The sequence below is a fragment of the Rhinoderma darwinii genome, chromosome 9 (assembly GCF_050947455.1).
Source record: "Rhinoderma darwinii isolate aRhiDar2 chromosome 9, aRhiDar2.hap1, whole genome shotgun sequence".
NCBI lineage: Eukaryota > Metazoa > Chordata > Amphibia > Anura > Rhinodermatidae > Rhinoderma > Rhinoderma darwinii.
Window position 1 is genome coordinate 102553554 of NC_134695.1, and position 23115 is coordinate 102576668.

At 40.2% G+C, this 23115-nt stretch overlaps 1 protein-coding gene and 1 long non-coding RNA gene across 3 annotated transcripts in view; one reads left to right on the plus strand and one right to left on the minus strand.

The window, feature by feature from the left end:
• Nucleotides 1–23115, plus strand: part of LOC142661277 (uncharacterized) — a 201637-nt gene that overhangs the window by 52530 nt on the left and 125992 nt on the right. The gene's annotated exons all lie outside the window — the stretch shown is intronic.
• The window catches only part of GAN (gigaxonin), a 50073-nt gene that overhangs the window by 19970 nt on the left and 6988 nt on the right, over nucleotides 1–23115 (minus strand). For both annotated transcript variants that reach the window (XM_075838671.1, XM_075838672.1), the window contains 5 exons: nucleotides 19245–19359; nucleotides 11831–12181; nucleotides 9948–10165; nucleotides 9684–9805; nucleotides 672–784 (listed from right to left, as the gene is read on the minus strand). In XM_075838671.1, coding sequence (XP_075694786.1) covers nucleotides 672–784; nucleotides 9684–9805; nucleotides 9948–10165; nucleotides 11831–12181; nucleotides 19245–19359 — 919 coding nt within the window. The remainder of the gene's footprint in view (nucleotides 1–671; nucleotides 785–9683; nucleotides 9806–9947; nucleotides 10166–11830; nucleotides 12182–19244; nucleotides 19360–23115) is intronic.

Here is a 23115-nt window from a genome sequence, read left to right on the forward strand (position 1 = left end):
AAGAGATTAATGTATGGCAAAAATTAGCTTTTGCCTTGGAGCTCAGGCACCCTACCCGCCTTCAAAGATATACTAAACAGCTCGGAATATCAGAGGCCTGAAAGGAGACTATGGAGGATCAACACCGAGTAGTGAAAGGGTTATTCTCAATTAAATGATTATCTATCCACTGGATAGGTGATCATTTCCTGATCGCTCGGGGCCCCACCGCTTGTGAAACCAGGGGTCCCAGACCCCAAGATCCTCCTCACTGCTCGACCTCAGTCAGGACATTGAATGGATCAGCAGTCGAGCATGCAAGCTGACGCTTTATTCAAAGTCTGTGGGAATGACAGAAACAGACAAGTACAGCGCTTGGCTGTTTCCATCATTCTCATAGACAAGTGAATGGAATGGTGAGTAAATGCTCTACTGCCTCTCCATTCAAACTCTACCTCACTTGGGGGGGGCAGTGTAGAAAATATGTGAGTTCAGGACCCCCGTTCTCACAATCAGTGGGTGTCCCAGCGATCAGAAAATGATCACCTGTCCTGTGGATAGGTGATATTTAGGATTTTGGGAATACCCCTTTAAATATAACTTTGGGGGTGGGTAGGGTGCCTTAACGCTTGGTAAGTCTCAGCCGGAATTTACTTTTAAAGATAGATACCCAATTGGCAATTCAAGGTTACCTCAAGCATCGGTGGTAAAGGGCTCCAAGAGTTGGCATCGGGATCATAATGCTCACCAGAATTTAGCGTCTCACTGCTTTCATTCTGACCCCCAAGTACAAATAGGAAGCCCTCTGCAAAGAATTGGACCACGTTACACATGGGAGATTATACAAGTATAGTGATTATACTGGTCTAGGACACAAGAACCCCCACAATAAAAATAAAAAAAAAATACCTGTCAGATTCAAGCTGCCGTGTGAAAATTACCAGTGCATCTGCGGTTATGTGGTTATAGCGGTTTAGAAGAGCATGACAGCTTTCTACCAAAAACAGTGTCACGCATGTCCACAGGTTGTGTGTGGTATTGCAGCTCAGCCCTATTTACTTCAATGTAGCTGAAATACATGCCAGACACAATCCATGGACAAACATGGTTTCTGGAACAAAGCAGCCATGTTTTTATAATCCTATGCTGGTATAGCAGGAAAAGGAGTCACCACGGGCGCTGCTGCACTTCAATGGAACCAAAATGCTTGGAAGGTTCAGATCGTTGGTAATAATGTACGGAGGATTGTAAGAATAAATGGAATTTATTAATAATAGGACTACGCGTTTCAATGCCGTACTGGCATCTTCATCAGGTCATGGATGAAAAAACAAAAAGTCACTGTTTAAATAGCCATGTTGATGTTGAAAAACCCGCCAATGTGAACGGGGTCAAGGTGTTTAAGTGACGTCACAGTTCAAAGTTCAAAATACACAGGACCGGAGAAACACACAAAAACAGTAAAATTATGTCATATAATAAAAACAATAAAAAATGAATAGAGAAAGAAGAGTTTAAAATGTATGAAAAGAGAACATAATGAAAACCATGTAATTGAGAAGGTTTGAAATGTAGTACGTAATGTGTGCCGAAGCGACACTGGAAAAATTGCTACCCGATAATATAGAATAAAAATGTAAGTAATTGAAAATATAGGTATGTGCTACAAAATCCAGTGTATAGTACAAAGGTACTAACCTTTATGTACCAGAATTTATATAATTAACAGAATGATAACCATAATGTCGGCAATGATTCAAAGCGGCGATATACATATAAAAAAATGGGAATAGAACAACCCACTAGTTGAGGCAGGCTAAATTTCAGAAATATTAAATAACCAAAATTGTATATTAAATTAGAATATAAAACATTATATATAATATATATATATATATAAATATATATATATATATATATATGGTAAAGGTGGTAATACATCGGCAATAGGAAAAAAGATTATAATAAATAATTATTTTCATAGAAAGAAATGTCCATATGAATAATACAACAGTAGAAAAAATTACAAAAATTAACAGAACTGTCGGAAAATGACAGAGAGGTAATGGTCTTATAAATTAAAACAAAGTCGGCAAAGCCGATAAATTGTAATAGATGACAAAACGAAATAAGGAGAAAGCAATGTGTCATGAATGAAATTCAAAAAGGGAACATAATGAATAATATATCTGAGGGGGGGAGCATCAAGAATGTATACGAAATTAACTGGTAACATGGTAAACGGGTTATGTATAAAAGTGATATATATGAGATACACTGAAATGTAAAGTCGGCAGGGCTAAAATGTATTAGGTGATACAGTGAAATCGATATCATAGGTACAAGAATTTATGATCATTAATAAGTAGAGGCATAAAGACAAAAATGGTAATAATGATAATGGAAAATGAATAAATAGATTGAAATATAAAATAATAATAATAAAATTAAAAAAAATAAATAAAAAATAAATATAAAAAATATATAATAAAATAATAATAAATAATTAAAAAAAAAAAAAAATTATTAATAAAAAACAAAAAATAACCGGAAAGTAGCATCATAATGTACAAAAAAAAAAAAAAAAAAAAATTAAAATATATATAATGTAACTGTGAAAAATGAAAAAATATAAATATAATTGACAATAATAGTGAATTTAAAGAAAACAAAACAAAAAAAAAAAAAAAAATATGACAGAAGAAGTATCATCATAATGTACAAGAAAATCACCAGAATAAGAGTAATATACCTTCGTAAACACAATAATATAATGATAAGTTGATAATCAATGATGTTTTACCCGCTGAAAACACAAAGTTAAATGATAAATAATAAAGTGATATACTAATCAAGAGTGGATTCGGATATATCATTAAGGCCATCCGGTTGGAGGGTCTTCATTTTAAAGATCCAGTAATTTTCGCGCTGCTTAAGCTTACTAAACCGATTGTTGATGTTAAGTGGAATTTGTTCTATAGGCGTGATACGTATACTACTAAACTGGCTGTTGTGCATGATGGAAAAATGTCGAGAGACACTATGTTTCAAAAAACCAGTGTTTATATTGAATCTGTGATTGTTGATCCTTGTACGTAAACATTGTGTAGTGCGACCGATGTATTGGAGATGACATGGACACTCCAACATATAGATAACAAACGAACTTCCACAGTTGAGAAAGCCATTAATATTAAAAGATTCTTTAGTTACTGCAGATGTGTAGGTAGATGTTTTGTGGGTTATATTGGTACAACACATTCAACGCTGTCGACCACATTTGTAAGAACCAAGAGTCCTAGGGAGCAAGGTGGTGCAGAGTGCCATGGAATTTTTTATTTTACTGGGTGCTAAAATGTTTTTGAGGGATTTGGATAGTCTATAAGTGATGATAGGTCTATCGGGTAATTCTGTTTTTAAGAAAGGATCATTTTTCAGAATATGCCAGTGTTTGTCAAGAACCTCACGGATTTTTTTACTTCCACTATTAAATGATGTGATGAAATTGTTACTAAAATTTTGTTTATTTTTCATTACCTTCTCATGTCGGACGCATGAATCTTGCGAGAGTAGAGCAGCTTTCCGACGTGCCCCTTTAATGAGACTCAAAGGAAAGTTCTTTTCCCTGAACCTTTTTTCTAATATATTGCATTCCTCTATGAAGTCAGAGTCTGTTGTACAATTCTTTCTCACCCTTCTAAATTGACCAAATGGGAAATTTTTTATCCATGGGGGATAATGGGCGCTGTTGAAGTTTAAATAGCTGTTGACGTCGACAGTTTTGAAGTGAGTCCTTGTAGTAAATTTGTTAATACTGGTATCAAAAGCAATAGTCAGATCTAGGAAATCAATGGACATTGTAGAAAAGGTATGTGTAAAGGATAATCCTAAACTATTCGTATTAAGGGACTCAATAAAGGATATAGCCTCAGTCTCATTGCCCAACCAGATGAAAAGAAGGTCGTCTATGTAACGCTTATAGAATAAAATTTTGCTTCTGAAGGGGTGATCATGATAAATATACTGGTCTTCGAAATGTCCCATATAAAGGTTGGCATAGGATGGTGCGAACCTCGAGCCCATGGCGCATCCTTTAATTTGACTATAAAATTTGTTATCAAAGCTAAATGAGTTATGATTTAAGATGAAATCAACACATTTGATTAAAAATTCGGTTTGTTTCCCAGACATACAGGTTTTGGTGGAAAGTGTCGTCCTAATGACCTCGAGACCTTTGGCATGGGGAATGTTACTATAAAGGGCCGTTACATCAGCAGTGAGAAAATTGATGGGGTACATAGAGTTAGTGACATTTATTGAGTGAAGTTCTCTTATTATTTGGGTGGAATCTCTGAGATATGAAGGTAGGCTGGTTACTAGAGGTTGAAGATGAATATCAATGAAGTGTGAGAGATTACTGGTTAGGGACCCAATGCCCGATATGATAGGACGTCCAGGGGGATTAGTGATGGACTTATGTATCTTGGGGAGATGATATAGAAATGGCATATTCGGAAAGAGCACATTGAGAAAACCTCTTTCCTTCTTGGTAATAACTCCTTCATGAAAGGCTGTGTCTATTAGGTGAGTGTATTTGGGTATATGAGTGGGTAAGGGGTTAGTTTCTAATCTGACATAAAAACTATTATCATCCAATATTCTATAGGATTCGCCCAAATATTTGTCTTTGTCCATAATTACAATACCCCCTCCCTTATCAGCGGAACGGATAACTATATTATTATTTTTGGCGAGTGTCTTGAGGGAATTTCTTTCCTGATAAGTCAGATTGTCAGGTGTGTTAATGGGTTTGTCAAGGGATCTAAATTCATTCCCTACGAGAGCAGAAAAGGTTTCTAAAAAAGAACCTTGGTGATGTAGAGGATAAAAGCTTGATTTAGGCTTTAAATCAGTGGTAATGATTACCTTTGATCTTTTCATGGACCTCAATCGTTTTGTCAGAAAGCTCACCCTGACTAGGCATTTTTCTATGACCAAATTGATCCCCATTTCTCCAGTACCAACTCCTGTTTCAGAACCCACTATCACAACGGTTCCCCCTGTAATCATTACCACTGATTTAAAGCCTAAATCAAGCTTTTATCCTCTACATCACCAAGGTTCTTTTTTAGAAACCTTTTCTGCTCTCGTAGGGAATGAATTTAGATCCCTTGACAAACCCATTAACACACCTGACAATCTGACTTATCAGGAAAGAAATTCCCTCAAGACACTCGCCAAAAATAATAATATAGTTATCCGTTCCGCTGATAAGGGAGGGGGTATTGTAATTATGGACAAAGACAAATATTTGGGCGAATCCTATAGAATATTGGATGATAATAGTTTTTATGTCAGATTAGAAACTAACCCCTTACCCACTCATATACCCAAATACACTCACCTAATAGACACAGCCTTTCATGAAGGAGTTATTACCAAGAAGGAAAGAGGTTTTCTCAATGTGCTCTTTCCGAATATGCCATTTCTATATCATCTCCCCAAGATACATAAGTCCATCACTAATCCCCCTGGACGTCCTATCATATCGGGCATTGGGTCCCTAACCAGTAATCTCTCACACTTCATTGATATTCATCTTCAACCTCTAGTAACCAGCCTACCTTCATATCTCAGAGATTCCACCCAAATAATAAGAGAACTTCACTCAATAAATGTCACTAACTCTATGTACCCCATCAATTTTCTCACTGCTGATGTAACGGCCCTTTATAGTAACATTCCCCATGCCAAAGGTCTCGAGGTCATTAGGACGACACTTTCCACCAAAACCTGTATGTCTGGGAAACAAACCGAATTTTTAATCAAATGTGTTGATTTCATCTTAAATCATAACTCATTTAGCTTTGATAACAAATTTTATAGTCAAATTAAAGGATGCGCCATGGGCTCGAGGTTCGCACCATCCTATGCCAACCTTTATATGGGACATTTCGAAGACCAGTATATTTATCATGATCACCCCTTCAGAAGCAAAATTTTATTCTATAAGCGTTACATAGACGACCTTCTTTTCATCTGGTTGGGCAATGAGACTGAGGCTATATCCTTTATTGAGTCCCTTAATACGAATAGTTTAGGATTATCCTTTACACATACCTTTTCTACAATGTCCATTGATTTCCTAGATCTGACTATTGCTTTTGATACCAGTATTAACAAATTTACTACAAGGACTCACTTCAAAACTGTCGACGTCAACAGCTATTTAAACTTCAACAGCGCCCATTATCCCCCATGGATAAAAAATGTCCCATTTGGTCAATTTAGAAGGGTGAGAAAGAATTGTACAACAGACTCTGACTTCATAGAGGAATGCAATATATTAGAAAAAAGGTTCAGGGAAAAGAACTTTCCTTTGAGTCTCATTAAAGGGGCACGTCGGAAAGCTGCTCTACTCTCGCAAGATTCATGCGTCCGACATGAGAAGGTAATGAAAAATAAACAAAATTTTAGTAACAATTTCATCACATCATTTAATAGTGGAAGTAAAAAAATCCGTGAGGTTCTTGACAAACACTGGCATATTCTGAAAAATGATCCTTTCTTAAAAACAGAATTACCCGATAGACCTATCATCACTTATAGACGATCCAAATCCCTCAAAAACATTTTAGCACCCAGTAAAATAAAAAATTCCATGGCACTCTGCACCACCTTGCTCCCTAGGACTCTTGGTTCTTACAAATGTGGTCGACAGCGTTGAATGTGTTGTACCAATATAACCCACAAAACATCTACCTACACATCTGCAGTAACTAAAGAATCTTTTAATATTAATGGCTTTCTCAACTGTGGAAGTTCGTTTGTTATCTATATGTTGGAGTGTCCATGTCATCTCCAATACATCGGTCGCACTACACAATGTTTACGTACAAGGATCAACAATCACAGATTCAATATAAACACTGGTTTTTTGAAACATAGTGTCTCTCGACATTTTTCCATCATGCACAACAGCCAGTTTAGTAGTATACGTATCACGCCTATAGAACAAATTCCACTTAACATCAACAATCGGTTTAGTAAGCTTAAGCAGCGCGAAAATTACTGGATCTTTAAAATGAAGACCCTCCAACCGGATGGCCTTAATGATATATCCGAATCCACTCTTGATTAGTATATCACTTTATTATTTATCATTTAACTTTGTGTTTTCAGCGGGTAAAACATCATTGATTATCAACTTATCATTATATTATTGTGTTTACGAAGGTATATTACTCTTATTCTGGTGATTTTCTTGTACATTATGATGATACTTCTTCTGTCATAATTTTTTTTTTTTTTTTTTGTTTTTGTTTTCTTTAAATTCACTATTATTGTCAATTATATTTATATTTTTTCATTTTTCACAGTTACATTATATATATTTTTTTAATTTTTTTTTTTTTTTTTTGTACATTATGATGCTACTTTCCGGTTATTTTTTGTTTTTTATTAATAATTTTTTTTTTTTTTTAATTATTTATTATTATTTTATTATATATTTTTTATATTTTTTTTTTTAATTTTATTATTATTATTTTATATTTCAATCTATTTATTCATTTTCCATTATCATTATTACCATTTTTGTCTTTATGCCTCTACTTATTAATGATCATAAATTCTTGTACCTATGATATCGATTTCACTGTATCACCTAATACATTTTAGCCCTGCCGACTTTACATTTCAGTGTATCTCATATATATCACTTTTATACATAACCCGTTTACCATGTTACCAGTTAATTTCGTATACATTCTTGATGCTCCCCCCCTCAGATATATTATTCATTATGTTCCCTTTTTGAATTTCATTCATGACACATTGCTTTCTCCTTATTTCGTTTTGTCATCTATTACAATTTATCGGCTTTGCCGACTTTGTTTTAATTTATAAGACCATTACCTCTCTGTCATTTTCCGACAGTTCTGTTAATTTTTGTAATTTTTTCTACTGTTGTATTATTCATATGGACATTTCTTTCTATGAAAATAATTATTTATTATAATCTTTTTTCCTATTGCCGATGTATTACCACCTTTACCTTTTATATATATATATTATTTATATATATATATATATATATATATATATATATATATATATATATATATATATATATATATATATATATATTATATATAATGTTTTATATTCTAATTTAATATACAATTTTGGTTATTTAATATTTCTGAAATTTAGCCTGCCTCAACTAGTGGGTTGTTCTATTCCCATTTTTTTATATGTATATCGCCGCTTTGAATCATTGCCGACATTATGGTTATCATTCTGTTAATTATATAAATTCTGGTACATAAAGGTTAGTACCTTTGTACTATACACTGGATTTTGTAGCACATACCTATATTTTCAATTACTTACATTTTTATTCTATATTATCGGGTAGCAATTTTTCCAGTGTCGCTTCGGCACACATTACGTACTACATTTCAAACCTTCTCAATTACATGGTTTTCATTATGTTCTCTTTTCATACATTTTAAACTCTTCTTTCTCTATTCATTTTTTATTGTTTTTATTATATGACATAATTTTACTGTTTTTGTGTGTTTCTCCGGTCCTGTGTATTTTGAACTTTGAACTGTGACGTCACTTAAACACCTTGACCCCGTTCACATTGGCGGGTTTTTCAACATCAACATGGCTATTTAAACAGTGACTTTTTGTTTTTTCATCCATGACCTGATGAAGATGCCAGTACGGCATTGAAACGCGTAGTCCTATTATTAATAAATTCCATTTATTCTTACAATCCTCCGTACATTATTACCAACGATCTGAACCTTCCAAGCATTTTGGTTCCATTGAAGTGCAGCAGCGCCCGTGGTGACTCCTTTTCCTGCTATACCAGCATAAACTTCGCGGTCGTTCATTTGAATCACCGGTCCCGAGTCCTGGCAGCAGCTGTACCTTTATCCTTTATTGCCTTCTACCATCCGTTACCAGGTGAGTACCACTCTTCTTGTACACCACTCCATACCTGGGTAACCTGCACTATGTGGCGCCGTGTTTTTTGCTTTTTCTCATCATTTATAATCCTATATAACCCTTTTAAAGGGAATACGTCAGTAGATTTTACGCTACCAGACGGCTGACAAGTCGGTGCTCCAGCGATTACTGCTTGGATTAGTGGACAGAATAAGTTTTATTCTTCCACGGCCACCTAAGTAAGAGTCCGGCATCTGGCGCAGCAACCCCTTCCCTCTCCAATTGATTGACTGACTGTTGAATCAACTGCATAGAAGGGATGGATTGGAGCGCTAAATGCTGGACTCTTCCTAGTTCGGCGGGCGCAGCAGAATAAAACTTCTTTTTTCCACTAATCCAAGCAGTAATGGCAGGAAAACAGGTATGTCCCTAAATCCTTTACCTGACAGCTACCTAGCGGTGTTAGTCGTAAGAGACTCCCTTTAAAACCAAAAATTATAATATGTATCCTTATGTGCAGTCTTCTCTCTTGTAAGCGCAGACGTTTCTGCTCCAGACATCATCTATTTTCCATTACATGGACAGGAAGTAATTGCTGGACTTTTGTCAGCCATGTTGGATCTCATGGGGCCAATTTCCGTCACCCGGTTCCTTCAAGGGCCTCCCTTCCCCCTCTCAGGTCTCTCTGCGAGATAATTTTCCCTTTCCTGCCACAGTTCATATCACATGCATTTATGTCATACCTGCAGAGAGGACACTATGGTTGATACGTGGTATGCTGAGAGGTTCAAGTTCGATCCACAGCTGTCTATTCCTATCATAAAGCGGGCACATACAGCGAACATTGGCCAATGGCTTCCGGGACCTAAAAGCAGATGTATGTATTATATTATATTATCTGCACCATGGTCACAATTACATATACAGAACGTACGTACTGCTGAAACGTCAGTAAATACGCTGCTGTGTTTATATGCAAACTTGTGACAAGGCAAGGGGTGACTTACGCTCTCTCCTCTCCTCCAGCAGTCACAATGCATTCAGAGTAACCTCTTGGTTTAAAGGATGCCAGGACAGCTTCTCCTTGTTGTGGTTGGCTCAGGGGTATGTTATTACACTCTCTGACCATCTCCCGTACCAACGGCTCATTTAGCATTTGTTCTCGCAGGTAGCTGGAATCCAGGCCAGTCACCCACAAGGCTGAGGTCACATCTTTCATATGAACCTGGGGGAATAAGAGTAAAAAAAACAAAAAACTTTAGGCATTACAAGAACAAAAAAGGAGAAATTTGCTTGACAAGCATAAAAGTTTTAATAATATGTCGTATACTATAAGCCGTTGTTCGCCCTTGTCGGTGAATTTTTCAACAGCAGAAATGCAAGATTACATGGCGCCCACTCAAATGGTTAGGAGACCATGTAATACAGGATTACGCCCAGTCTGCCAGAGTGGTGTCCGCTTTGGCTAACAGACCGGTCCAAAGCGAAGGACCCCCATCTACTGTATATTCAAATGGTATAAATAGTCTTTCATGAAGGCTTTGATGCTGCATATTATTTGGGACCTGGAATCAGCTCCCTTGTGTAACCCATTAAAGGGGTTGTCCAGTGCCCAAAAATGTATGGTTTTGCAGAGATTCCGCCGCAAAAAACGCAACTCAGAAAAAAAATCTTATACTTACCCAGAAGACTTTCTTCGTCCAGGCCGGCCTCCTGGGATATTTCATCAGCCAATCACAGGCTGTAGCGGCGGTCACATGGGATGAAATATCATCCCAAGAGGCCAGCCTGGATGATGTCATAGAGCCGGCCTCCTGGAATGACGCTTCATCCCATGTGACCGCTGCTGCAGCTTATCACAGGCTGCAGTGGTCTGGGATAAAACATCGTCCCAGCAGGCTGGATTAGTGGTGCAGTTTTCCACAGCGGACATTCCGGGCAAAAAACTGCACCAGTTTGGTGCGGTTTTTCACCCGGAATTTCCTGCAGCGCACAGTGCAGGTACACCATGCATTTACGCAGCATATCCACCCCATGTGAATGCCTTATACTGAACTCCATCTTAGGATATCCATACAAGAAGCATGCCCACCTGCCACAACGTGTTACAGCACCGACTTTAAGGAAAAGGGTATTTATCACTAGTCTTTAACTTTAGGAAAACCTAGCAAGAAGAAAAAAAAAAAAAAGTCTAGTGGAAACATGCATTTACTAAATGGCCCCCTGATCCCTCCACCTGTAGCAGTTCCAAAAGACTGAGGGCTCACTGACTGGCTAAATCCAGATGAAAAAAACTTGGACGCGATGTCTATTCACAATCTCGACAGTTCGGTAACGTTTGTGTGTCGGACTTACTCACACAGCACATCGAGATCACGCTGTGCTGTCATTTACAGCGTGATCTCGCGAGATCACGCTGTGCTGTCATTAAGTCCCACACAAACGTTACCGAAGTGTCGGGAGTGTTAATAGACATCGCGTCATGAGCATGACAGATTTATTTCTATGTAATTGATGCGTGAAACATTGACAGCACACGGATGTGCGTCCATGTACTGTCCGTGGTTTTCACGCACCCATTGACTTTAATGGGCAACTAGGTGCGTGAAAACGCACCAATATAGGACATTGTGAGATTCACGCAACGGACACTCGCTGCGTGAAAACTCACGCCGGTTTGAATAGCCCCATTGAAATCAATGGGACCGTGTGCTGTGCACTGTTTCAACGCACAGCATACGGACAAGGATCACGCTTGTCTGAATAAGCCCTTGGTGGTTTAAAAGTTTTTTGTGCGTATGCGTTGCGTGCGTTCCAAGAAACAGCGCCACGTCGGTCAATGGGCTGTGTCTTGTATTGCAAATCATCCACATTCAAGTGAACCACTCACCTTCCTCACTTCAGGGTCATGGGAAATCCATCGAAGCACAGCTTCAAACACGTATTTTTCATTACCCACATTCAGCTTCTCCAGAGACAGGACCTCTTTCAGTTTCGTTGGGCCAAGTTCTAAGAACTCCTCTGTGCTGCTGACATCTCTGAAGTGGGTCTCGAGATACTCTGTGGCCAGGTAATACACATGGTTTAGACAATAATGCAGTGCAAAATCTCGAATGCCGATGCAATTCTCAGCTGTAATACAGCCCTCCAGGAACTCGCAGCACAAAGTCTTCAGATCAGTAAGGAGTAATAGGTCGGCCGCCTGCACCACATCTTGGATCGTTTCTTCACTCAGCCTGATCTACCCAGGGAGAGAAAAGAAAACCATTTGTATACAGTTAGCAGGATTTAGGATAAGGGTATACAGTTTATGTAAAGTAAAATAGGACACCGCCTTCTCCTATAGTACCAGATTCATGACCAGGATGGTGGCGTAATATTTTTGTATACAGCTTGGCAGCGGTCACCGTCATCACAAAGGCATTCGCAGGGCATGTTTGGGATATACGCCAAATCTAGGGCCTAGGCGTATGCAACTGTAAGCCACACCGTTGCAGAGGTCTGCTTTTGGCTTTTTTAAAAAAATGTATACGGCTTTGTATGTTTTTATAAACGAGTGTTCTTGTATTGAAAAGCGTAGACAACTACACTTTCCAATACCGTTAAATAAAAATAAAGCATGCAGACAAATACTGGCCAAACATATGCCAAAAAGAACACGTTTTGGCACACGTTGTGTACATAGAAGGCTGTGGAACCCTCAAAATGATCTCATCACAGGGTGTTCTACTAATGGGACCCCAGCGATCAGCTCTAACCTGCAGGTGAACCTGGCAGCAGATGTTCAATTCCTCTGCAGCGCCACCAGAGGAAAAAGGTAGCATTACACTGATCTCATTTAAAACAACTGGCTGTTTGTGTAATGCATGAACGTACTGGATCCTCCCGAGCAGGAACTGCTCTTTAAAGAGGCTCTGTCACCAGATTATAAGTGCCCTGTCGCCTACATAATCTGATTGGCGCTATAATGTAGAGAAGTGGTTTTTATTTTGAAAAACTATCATTTTTGAGCTAGTTTAGATTTATGCTGAGTTTGTCAATGGACAACTGAGCGTGTTTTTACTTTTTACCAACTGGGTGTTGTACGGAGGAGTGTATGACGCATAAATCTAAAATTGCTCAGAACTTGCTCAAAAATGATCGTTTTTCAAAATAAAAACCACTGCTGTTATCTACATTACAGCGCCGATCAGATTATGTAGGAGACCGGGCACTTATATCTGGTGACAGAGCCTCTTTAAGGCTACATGCAGACGTTGCATAATTTGGGGCAGAAAGTCTGTATCCAAACCGCACATAAAATCCGCACTTAGTGTTTTTTTTATGCATTTTTTAGGTGCGCTTTTTTACATTTTGATGTGGAAATAGGTGCAGTTTTGTGAGGTGGATTTTGGGGTGTTCTTTTATAAACTTGTCAGATACAAATCTGAGGCGGAAACGCAAGATAAATTGACATGCAGCAGATTTTAAAATATGCACCTCAGGTCAATTTACGTGCTGAAAAATTCTGCAACCTGTAGACGAGATTATTTGAAGTCTCATTTATTTTGCGAGTATTGTATAACAATGTGGATTTGACGCAAGTAAAATATGCACGGCAAATCATCATGTAATGCGCATGTGTCCCAAAATGTTATTATTTTAAAAGTTATGAGCTTTTTTTTCCAAATATGCAAATGAGGCTATACTAGACAAGTGGGTGTCAACAGCAGCGATTCTCCTGAGGTGGAGCCTCCTCACAGCCTCTGACGCTGTCCTATCAGCATGAAGCTGCTTCACACAGTGTGAGAGACTGAGGCTGGAGCGAAGGGGGATCACTTCAAATAGCCATATCTCCGGCTGTGGTTTTGGCGTCATATGAAAGATGAGATTCTAATCTTTCATATGATACCAGTTCTATCTGTGAAACATCCAGAGAGATCACTAGATGAAAACCCTGTCGGGAATGGAAGCTGTATACTATATGATCACACGGTGTTGCTGGGCAGGGAAGGGGGTGAACTGTATGATGATGATTGGACAGCGTCGTACAGAAAACATTACACCGCCCAGAAAGAAAAGAAAGAGTCACCTCCTATTTGGCTATTAGAGCCAAATTAACATATTTAGAAAAATGCTCATAACTTTGCAAATAATAAGTTTTTGGGAAAAAAAAATTGCGCAGTAGTTATCAGCAGCAAAGAGCCTATTAGATTAGTTAGGAGATCGGGAATTAATAAACTACTGTCAGATCCTCTTTTTTTTTTTTTTTATCAGTTCAATTTTATTCAACAAACTTCACATTATTACAGGTCATTGTACGTTCTCATACAGTGTATAAGCAAATTTCAACAGACCCAATTATTTATATCCAACCAAACATTCCCTTCCCCCCAACTCCCCCTTGTATCCCCCCCAGCCGGTCTTCTCGATACCGCTTTTCCAATCCTCTCTCCTTCTCTTCCATTCCCCATCCTACGCCTGCTCTCCGTATGTACCCCCCCCCCCCCCCGTCAGTGGCCCTATACCTGAACGTGTGCCCTTAGTGTCATTAGCTCCTCAGAAGCATACCCAGATTGATCAATCCACCTAGCCCATTGTTTTTCAAACTTGACCTTGGACCCCCTCTTGGAGTATATCCTATACTCCATCAGAACCTGTGAGTTAAGTGCCCCTATGATTTCTTGTTTTGATGGTGGCTCTGCATCCAGCCAGTGCTTTGCTATTCCTTTCCTAACTTGATATAGTATTTTAGCGATTGCCAACCCTGACATCCTATCCCCCTCCAAATCCCCAACATACCCTAGCAGCATTACCACAGGATCCCATGGAATCTGTACCTCAAACACTCTCCCCACTAGCTCCAATATTTCCGTCCACAGAATCCCCAACCTCCCGCATGTCCAGAACATATGAAGGATGTCTGCTTTTTCCTCCGGGCACCTAGGGCACTTGGCATCTGCTCTTAATCCCATTTGTTTCAGCACCCACGGGGTCCTATACACCCTATGTATCAGAAACAACTGCGATCTTTGTTGTGCTACATTAATGGACAAAGTACATGTTGCTGCCAATACCGCCTCCCAGTGGTCTGTTGTAATAGGACCCACATCCCTCTCCCATATAGCTTTCACTGGTGCCATAGGATCCCCCAGATGTTCCACCAATAACCTGCGATAAACCAATGAAATTAATCCTTTTGACGTTACTGCTTTTGCAATATGCTCCAACACCCCCGCGGCATGTATTGTCATGTCTACACTGACCGCTTGTGTCTGCACAGCGTGCCGAATCTGCAGGTACTGATAGAACATGCGGGAGTCCAGCTGAAACTCCTCCCTTATTTGCTGAAAGGATTTGAGTATGTCTCCCTCGTACAACTGATTCAACCGTATTATGCCTTGCTGCTCCCACCCCTGCATCCCTTCCAATTTACCCAATTCCCCCAGATAAGCATTCCTCCAGAGTGGTGTATATTTAGTGCACTCTCCTATCCCCAGCAATTGCTTGCACTGCCACCACACCTTGTGTATGAGAAGCAGAGTGGGTCTGGTACTCGCCATCCGTTTATAGCTGTGCGCTTCCAGTCCTCCCAACGGGTTCTCCCCCCCCCCCCAGATAGGATAGGATGCGCGCACTGGACCCCCATGTCTCTTCCTGCTCCCACCCCCAGAAATGCTGACATTGGGCAGCTAAATAATACACCCAAGCATTGGGCACAGCCAGGCCCCCCTCCTCTTTCGGCAGTTGTAATTTCTCCAGTTTAATCCTAGGTACCCCCTTCTTCCATACTAGGTCCCTAAAAAGGTTATGCAACCTCCTGAACCAATATTTGGGGATCCATACCAGGGAGTTATGTAGGACATACAGCACCTGGGGCATAAGGATCATTTTAATCAGATTCGTCCTACCCAGAGCCGATAGCGGTAACTTATTCCACGCCTCTACTTTGGCTTTTATCGTTGTTAACAGTGGCATTACATTAAGGGACATATAATCCTGTGCTTTCGCCGTCACCCTAACCCCCAAATACTTAAACTCCGTGACCACCGGTATCTCCACCTCCTCCTCCCCAGTCTGGATAACCCCCGGGTCCATGAGCATTAGAGCCGATTTTGACCAATTAATGAGTAGTCCTGAATATTTCCCAAACCGCTTAATTAGGGCCATCACTAACGGTAGTGTGCGCTCGGTATCCGCCATGAATAACAGCATATCGTCTGCGTATAATGCAATTCGTTCCTCCACCCCCCCATATCTCAACCCCTGAATATGTTCATGTTGTCTCACTGCGCACGCCAAGGGTTCCACCGCCAACAACAATGGAGATAATGGACATCCCTGACGCGTTCCCCGCTCCAGCGCGAACCGATCTGATAGCACCCCATTCACCCTTATCTTTGCTGTCGGGGCTACATACAACAACTTTACCCATTTTATATAATTAGGGCCAAATCCCATTTTCTCCAGAACTGACCACAAATATTTCCACTCCACGCAATCTAATGCTTTAGCCGCGTCTAAGGACAGAATGGCTCTCCCCCCATGATTATCCGGCAGAACTTGTAAATTCAAGAACAGCCGTCAGATCCTCTTTAAGGGTCTGCTGTCTATTAACTTAGAATTCCCTAATAACCCAACATTCCCTTTAACCCCTTAAAGGGAATGTGTTGCCAGCAAAACATGTTTTTTTTTTTTTTAGTTAAACAATTAGTGTGTAGGTGATTAAACATTGTTCTAATCTTTTTTATTTTTTTCACGAGTCAGGAAATATTATAAATTGGATTCAATTTATAATATTTCCCAGCACTGGTCACTAGATGGAGCAATTCCCAAAATTGCAGCATTGCATGTGGTAAAGCAACCACATTGCTTTATGCTGCAAAATTGGGAAAAAATCCCTCGCTCTAGTGAGCTCTCAGAATCCCCCCCTCCTTTATCCTGGCTAGTGCCGGGATAAACTAGGGGTTTGAACGGTCTAACCTCCTACACTGTGTGTCGCCATTTTTTGAGCTAACACACAATGTAGAAGGTTTACATACAGTAGTAAACACACACTGAAACACAAACATACATAGAAATCACTTACCTGCTCCAGTCGTCGCCGCCGCTCCCTCCGGTCCGTCCGCTCCGTCTGCTGCTCCATGTGCACAAGTCCGGAAGCCGCGACCGGAAGTAGTAATCTTACTGCCCGGCCGCGACTTCTGGTCCACAGGAAAATGGCGCCGGACGGCGCGCATTTCAAATCGGACTGTGTGGGAGCGGCGCATGCGCCGTTCCCACACACACGGCGTACACCAAAGTGGATGGAACGGGCCCCGTTCGGAGTCCCTATGGGACTGGAGCTGCCGTATTCCATGTCTGTATGTGTCGTTAATCGACACATACAGAAATGGAAAAAAAAATGGCAGCCCCCATAGGGAAGAAAAAGTGTAAAAATAGAAAAAAGTAACACACAAATAAATATAAACGTTTTTAATAAAACCCTAACATAAAACTGATATAAAAAAAAAAATGTTGGTGACACTGTTCCTTTAAAGGGAACCTGTCACCAGCATTTCACCTATTAAACCAGCAATACCTGGTGGTAGTGGGTGAAAGATCATTTCTATATAAACTATAATTGTCTTCCTAGTCGGCTCTGTAGCTTTAGTATTCAGTTTTTTAGTGTTCCCACACCGTATGCTAATGAGCAGAAAAGAGTCAAATCTTCATTCCTCAAGTATTTCCGAGTTTACCCCGCCTCCTTACTTTTGATTGACAGCTCCTTGCCACACAAAATCCTGAGCTTGCGCATTGATGTCCTATTCTGGTATGTTCGTACAACGGGACACCAGATTATTACGATAAAAGGCGCAAAATGTTTGCAGACCAATATTTACAGTCGGAGGAGGAATTTAGGAGCGGGGATAACGGCAATGAACTTTTGATAGCAGCGGCCAGTGAGGGGTGAGTAAAATTCAATAGGTGAAATGCTGGTGACAGGTTCCCTTTAAGGACGCGGCCAATTTTGGCCTTGAGGACAGAGCAATTTTTTTAGATTTCCCTCTTTGCATCCCGACGCTCATAACTCTTATTTTTTGTACGACGTAGTTGTATCAGACTTTGTTTTTTGCGGGACGAGTTGTACTTTATGTAGGACCCATTTTTTGGTACAAAAATTATCGTTTAATTTCTATAAAGGTTTTATATTGGCGAAAATGCAGAAAAAAAAAAAAGCAGTTCCGCAGCAGTTTTAATATTTGTTTTTTTACACCGATCATCATAAATAATGTCATACATTTGTTGTACAGGTTGTTACGGTCCTGGCGATACCAAATATGTCTGTATTATTTCATGTTTTGGGACTTCTATTTTAAAAAGTTTATTTATTATAAAAAAATGTGTGTATTTTTTTTCTTTTTATTTATTTATCATTAATTTTTTTTTACATTCATTTAACTTTTTTTTTTTAATCCCATAAAGGGATTTATCATTTTTATTTTGTAACTGTAATGTACTGGCATAGATCTATATGCCAGTACATTAGCCTGTGCACTGATCGTACACAGGCAGTTGTTAGGGCAGACCTCAGTATGCCCTAACAACAGGAAATATGTTCAGACAGCCCTGGGGTCCTTCAATGGACCCTGGGCTGTCTGGCCATACGAGTTGTGGGCTTTGATCGCGTTACAGTTATCTTCTGTGACGCGATGAATGTGCAGCCCCCTCTCCTTGAACGCCGCGATCAGCTGTCATCACGGCGTTCAAAGGGTTAACGGTGGAGAGAAGATGTTTCTCTCCTCTCCGCTGTCAGAGCGGGGCCGTGGCTGTGTATTACAGCCGTTTCCCCGCTCTCGATCGCGCGCACAGACGGCTGTCACACAGGATGAGAATGCTCGTCCTAATACGCCAAGTACCTGCCGCTCAGGACGAGCATTCTCGTCCTGTGTCGGCAACCAGTTAATGTGTTTAGTGTTGTACTTTTATATGTCATTATGTGCTAATACTAGGAAAAGGAATTTTTTTAATTTTTTTTTACCATGTTATGCATATAAACAAGTGGGATTTATTGATACTGAATAAACTGGATTATTTTCTGGATTTACAAGAGATTTTAATAAAACATTAAAAACAGGTCTCTCTCCAGAGGATCCATGGTCCTAATACAAAACCTGTACCAGGCCCCCACCTACCATGTATAATACTGGTGTTCTCTTATGTGGCAGTGGCCATTGGGCACTTTGCGTCTCCTAGGATCACATTTCAAATCCACTACCTACATAAATGTTTCATTTAGAAGCAGCCCACCCAATAGTGATACACAATTTATATCAGTACAATACCTGTCCACTGAAAATGTAGTCAAGAATTTCCTTTATGACAGTCACGGAGATTCCTTCCATCTCAATTTTGTATGCGGAACCGTCATATTTTGGAGGGTTATAGTTCAGCTTTGCTCTACAATACAAAAAAATTCAGGTTAATGGTGAACGGAGAAGAAAAAAAATTGTTCACTATGATATTTGTACAAAGTCTGCAATAAAACTTTTAGGCCTTGTTCACACAATGCAGATTTTGCATGCATTTTTTAAGCCGAAATCAGGAACGGAACCTAAAGAAAAAAAAAAATACATAAAGAAAATAGTTGAAGTGTCTCCTTTCTTGGATCCAATTCTGGGTTAGAAAGTGCATGCAAAGTCTGCACTGTGTGGAAAAGATAAGGCAGAGCAATAAAGTTTCACCCTCTAACCACCAGCCACAATGCTAAGAGAGGGAAAATAAAACTCTGGCAACATTTAAAATGGTTCTCCACTTTGGACAATTCCTACCCTTAACAATAAGCTGATCACTGGGGGTCCCATTCGATCAGCTGTAATCTGTTAAGAAACCTAGCAAGAAGTGCTAAATTTCCCTGCAGCGCCACCACAGGGGAAACTAAGCATTACATAGTGCCCATTTATATCAACTGGATGTCTGTGTAATACAAGACAAGTCAGCCAAAGCGAGAGACGCTCTTTGGAACTGCTCTCCACTCTGGCCAAGAGAGGAGGATCCCGAAGAGAGGACGCCCTATATTAACTCCGTATTTACTGATCGCATATATAAAAAACAGGATTTCTAAAACTTTCTTTGAAAGGAGTATGGGGGCCTCCTTGCTGTCCCTTGATTAGATGTCGGTGAAAACAGGGATCGGACACATTTCATTTTACCATTTTTCTGAGCCTTTTGTTAGCAGCAGAGGTTTGTCTCCCTCTCCCTATAATAAACATGTATTCTTAGCAGAGCTTGCATGTTTATGGGGAATTGCGTATGATTTGTAGATTTATTTTTCTTCACTTAATCTTAGGCTTTGTTTATACAGCGGAATTGTCACAGATTGACGCGTTTTCCTCGTTGGAATCAGACGTTTGTAGCAAGCGATTTTGTCTTCAATTAGAAACCGTCCTGTTCAGACAGATCGGAATTTTCAGCGGGCGGAATTGCAAACCACCTTACTGAAAAACAAACTACTGACATCACATCTTAATGCGGTTTCAGTGGTGTATTTAGCCACGAAAACCATGTTGGGTAACCACAGCCAGTTTAGCCCCATTAAATGGGGCTCATGTGCAGGCAGAAATGCAGCAGTTTTTATTGCTAAACCGCAGCCAGCCTCGGTTTTCAGACATGGTTTTCGTCCAAATTAATACCGGATTATTACACATGAAAAATCCGCTGTGTGAACATAGGCTTAATATTCCTATAAGATTGTGGCTTTGGATCACACTCAGTTTTGGCTTTGCATACGCTCGTTTCTAGTTTGTGATTATTGTGCTGGCTTCACACAGGGTGACTTGGCTATAAAGGCCGGAGCACAGACAGGAAGTGTTGCCATGAGTACGAGAGAAGCTGCAGGCATTTCTCAACCCACGTAAGGGTCTATTCGCACAGTGCGGTGAAAAAACGGTATATGGCCGTGTCATTTCCCCAAACCATGTGCTGCATCTGTAACTGCAAACCTTAGGAGAGTTTAAGCAGGAGAAAAAAGGATCATTCCAAGGGCGCTGCTGAGTGGTGATAATAACAGGATCGAAGTTCGGAGATAATATTAATAAAGAATTTATTGGCTACGCGTTTCGACGATGAACTATCGTCTTCATCAGACCTTGGCCTGATGAAGACGATAGTTCATCGTCGAAACGCGTAGCCAATAAATTCTTTATTAATATTATCTCCGAACTTCGATCCTGTTATTATCACCACTCAGCAGCGCCCTTGGAATGATCCTTTTTTCTCCTGCTTAAACTCTCCTCTCAAGCGGTCCTTTTGGATGCCGTCTCGGATCTGGCAGCAGCACTGTGGTTACATTTATATGCTTGTTAACTCCCTACCTAGGTGAGCATAATACCTTTAATACGGCATCATTGTCTCACCTTTTACCGACTGATCTGCACAAGGTGGCGCCGTGTTTTTCTCTTTTTATTCCCTTATTGCAAACCTTAGGGGCCTCCTAGAATAAGCTCTTCAATCTGTCCGGTCTTTTTGCAGGGGATTGGTTAGGCTTCGTTCAACATCTGCGTCAGGACTCCGTTGGAACGGAGCCCTGACTGACAAACTGAGACCAGAGGTTTCCATTTCCATCACCATTGATTTCAATGGTGACGGATCCGGTGCCAATGGTTTCCGTATGTCTGAGTTGTGAAAGGTTTCCGCAGTTTTGACGAAATCAATAGCGTAGTCGACTGAGCTATTGATTCCGTCAAAAAAAACGGAAACCTGACGGAACGCAGACAAACGAAAACCATTAGCAATGGAAGCATTAACACGGAAATCAATGGTAATGCAAATGGAAGCTATGGTTTCAGTTTGCCTTTCCGTTGATGGGTCCCTCCGACTGAATGGTGTGTAGGAACCAATCAACGGAAGCCTTAAAGAGGCTCTGTCACCAGATTATAAGTGCCCTATCTTCTACATAATGTGATCGGCGCTGTAATGTAGATAACAACAGTGTTTTATATTTAGAAAATCTATCAATTTTGACGTGGTTATGATCTATTTCTAGATTTATGCTAATGACTTTCTTAATAGACAACTGGGCGTGTTTTACTATTGACCAAGTGGGCGTTGTACAGAGGAGTGTATGACGCTGACCAATCAGTGTCATGCACTTCTCCCCATTCATGTAGTCAGCACATAGTGATGTTGCTCCTCTTCTTCCCCTCTGGGTCCCTCATCACTCCAGCGCCGCTCGCACATATCAGTGATGCGCTACATACAAATTCCTTACGCTGCCCGTCGTCATTTCAATCTATGAGTGGCGCTGGAATTATGAGGTAGATGGAGGGGAGAAAAGGAGCAGAGAGGAGAGTATATTTATTATTGTTTTCTATTTATTTAACTGTCCAATGGGGATTGTGTTGGTCTGATGGGGGGGGCATGGGTTTCTACTTTGCTATGCCCCATAGAGTGAAATCTACACCACCTAGGAGCTGGCATTTCCAATATAATTAATGCCAGTTTTCTGGCGAAATTATAACAAGTTTGAAAGGTTTCGGTGGCCACGCCCACTTTCCCCACAGCGGATTACAATCCCAGCCATGTGGATGAGATTTAAACTGTTCTGGATGTTCGCAGCACTTTTCAACGTAGAAGGGATGAAATCCGCAGAAAAATCCGCTATGTATGTAGGTAACTTTGGAGTTCAGACGACGCAGATTCTGCCACAAATCCGAGACCAAATCTGCAAGTGTTATACGTGGATTTTGTTGACAATTTTTTATCAGATATCTGCGAAGAAAATCAGCTGCATCGGAATAGGGGTTTGCAAGACCCCATCCACTAGGATTGTATCGTAAAACGGTTACGGATTTTCGGTGCGGAGTAAACATCGAAAATCCACAAGGAGACCCACCTTGTCTGAACGTGGCCTTACAGCCAAAAGAAAAAGAACCTCAAATAAATCAGGGAAAATATTTTTTATTTCAATTAGGAGAACGCTGTGAGCTGTAATCCCATACAAGTCACATCATGTTTATTATCGGACCCATATAAGCGATGGACAGGCAGCAAGGTGTGGGGGAGTCCAGGTAGCGGGACACGGTGCTGGATAGAGGGAGACCTCCTTAATAGAGTAAGTTTTAGCCTCAACCGTTATCACCACGCACTGTAAAGAACGAGCCGGGCGGCAAACAGCCAGACACTACGTACATTGCTCAGTGCCCGATAAATTACGGG